This window comes from Monosiga brevicollis, genomic scaffold (assembly GCF_000002865.3).
Source record: "Monosiga brevicollis MX1 MONBRscaffold_93 genomic scaffold, whole genome shotgun sequence".
In the NCBI taxonomy this organism is placed as follows: domain Eukaryota; class Choanoflagellata; order Craspedida; family Salpingoecidae; genus Monosiga; species Monosiga brevicollis.
The window spans coordinates 1-2059 of NW_001865125.1; the positions used below are offsets into that span (position 1 = coordinate 1).

At 55.8% G+C, this 2059-nt stretch overlaps 1 protein-coding gene across 1 annotated transcript in view; it reads right to left on the minus strand.

Annotated features, from left to right (window-relative positions):
• Window positions 1-85: 85 nt before the first annotated feature.
• Window positions 86-2059, minus strand: part of MONBRDRAFT_39386 (uncharacterized protein) — a gene marked incomplete at both ends in the record, with an annotated part of 9249 nt that continues 7275 nt past the window's right edge. The window contains 2 exons of the mRNA XM_001751038.1: window positions 86-196; window positions 416-555. Of these exons, the coding sequence (XP_001751090.1) occupies window positions 86-196; window positions 416-555 (251 nt within the window). The remainder of the gene's footprint in view (window positions 197-415; window positions 556-2059) is intronic.

Consider the following 2059-nt stretch of genomic DNA (forward strand, 5'->3'; position numbering starts at 1 on the left):
GGCAGGCAGAACGGTTGAAATGAGAGCAAGGTGAGGTTCATGGGGCCGTTGTGGTGGAGATCAAGATGGGGGGTAAGGGCCGCACCTTGGCTTGCCAAAAGTTGGAAAACTGAGCGAGACCCAGCGTGATGCTCTCACGAATCCGCGCTGGCGTGCCCACTTCCGTGGCCCACCCAATAAGAATATCAACAATGTCCTACAAAGGGTTTGATGATGACGGGCAAGGTGACAAAGATGACTTTGAAACCGAACCTTGGTCTGCGCTCACACATAAAAGAACAGGCAGGCTCGGACAGGTACACAGGTGCTCAGCAACACACAGGCGGCACAAGGCCACTTGGACCAGCGACGCACACACACGCACAAACGCAAGCTGTGAAACGCTGAGCCAGGTCAGATGCGGACGAGCACTGACCTCAAACTTGGGTACATACGCAGTGGGGTTGTCCTGGACCAATTGGCGAAAAATCTCGACAATAGCCGGCAGGCAGAGCGGGGACTGAAGACGCTGAAGGTAGGCTCGCAACGTGTTGACGCAGACGGGCATAAAACTCGCTGCAGAGAGGTCATTGGTCAACATTGGGGTGATGAGGATGGCCCTTAGCGTCAGGGCGGCCGACTCACAAGGATGTGGGGGCCGGGCTTGGGGACATCAACAAACCGAGTGTTTTGCCATGGTCAGCTTCTAGAGCCACGGAGAGAGAGAAAAGGATCGGAAGGGCATCGTCTACCCTGAGATCGTTTGAAAGAGTGGTGTTGAACCAAGCAAAGTAACTGACAGCGTGTGGACCTGGAGCAATATTCGTGTGCGATCAAGCGGTGGATGAGCACAATGGCGCGGAAATGGAAAAAAAAAAAAAAAAAAAAAAAAAAAAAAAAAAAAAAAAAAAAAAAAAACCGGAGTCGGCCTGAAAAGGAGCGGGAAAAAAGGACCTAGGCGTTGAGCAAATAGACCGATGGCTTTTGCGGCTGAAAGGCAAAAACTGGCAGGCGCATCCGCTGAAACAGTGCGTTGCATTAGAGCACCCAAATGACGCAGCATATTTTCAAAGAGGCTGCTGAGGTCCTTGGCCGGAGTAATGTCCAGGAGCTGACGTAGCTCGAGAAGAGCAGCCAGCCTGTGATCTGCAGCGAGTGAAGGCTTGGAAGCCACGGATAGCGCACGGTGGATGGCGGCAATCGGAGAAGTGCCCTTGCCTTTATGGGTTCCAGGTCCACGCCGGGAGCTGGCAGTTTGTGGGCCATCATCCTTGTTAGCGCGTCGATTTCCACCATGAGAAGCTGAAGCAGCCATGTTGTTTGAGCTGCCTTGAGGTGCGGGCAGCGTGAGGGGACTAGCCGAGGCCTCGGAGGAGGCCTCGGACCCCCGTGAGCCACGGCCACGGCGAGCGTTGCCTCGTGGCTCACGCCCTCGACCATCTTGGCCCTCGGCATCAGTAGCACCACCACCACCATGACCTCCGCGACCACGGCCACGACCGCGACCACGACCGCGACCACGATTGCCTCCCGTCATGGCCGGGGAAGGTGTGACTCCAGACAACACCAGTGCTGGAGCAACCGCGCGTGAATCATTAGCTCGTGGGCCTGGAACCTAACGGTCCGTAGCTGCTGACCAACTTCGGACGCCAGGCCTACGAGGGAAACCAGCCAAGGAAGGAAAAGGGAGCGCGACGAGAGCGCAAGGGTCAAGAATGATTCAGCTAGTCCGTGCTGCTCCAGCAGCACCGATCAAACGCGCATGAAGCCAGGCAACCGTCCTCACTCCACCTGTCTCCCACGCCTCGAGCACGCTCACTGACCGAATACCGCGCGGGCGCGGGCGCGTGTGTGTGTGTGTGTGTGTGTGTGTGTGTGTGTGTGTGTGATGCCAGGATCAGATCAAAGCAGATGGATCCGTCGACGTCGCCTTTGGCGCGTTGAGCGCTCAACGGTCTTCTTCTTCTTCTTAAAAAAAAAAGTGCTGCCATGAATGTGACCGCATGTCACTGTGTGTGAGAGAGAGAGAGAGAGAGAGAGAGAGAGAGAGAGAGAGAGAGAGAGAGAGAGAGAGAGAGAG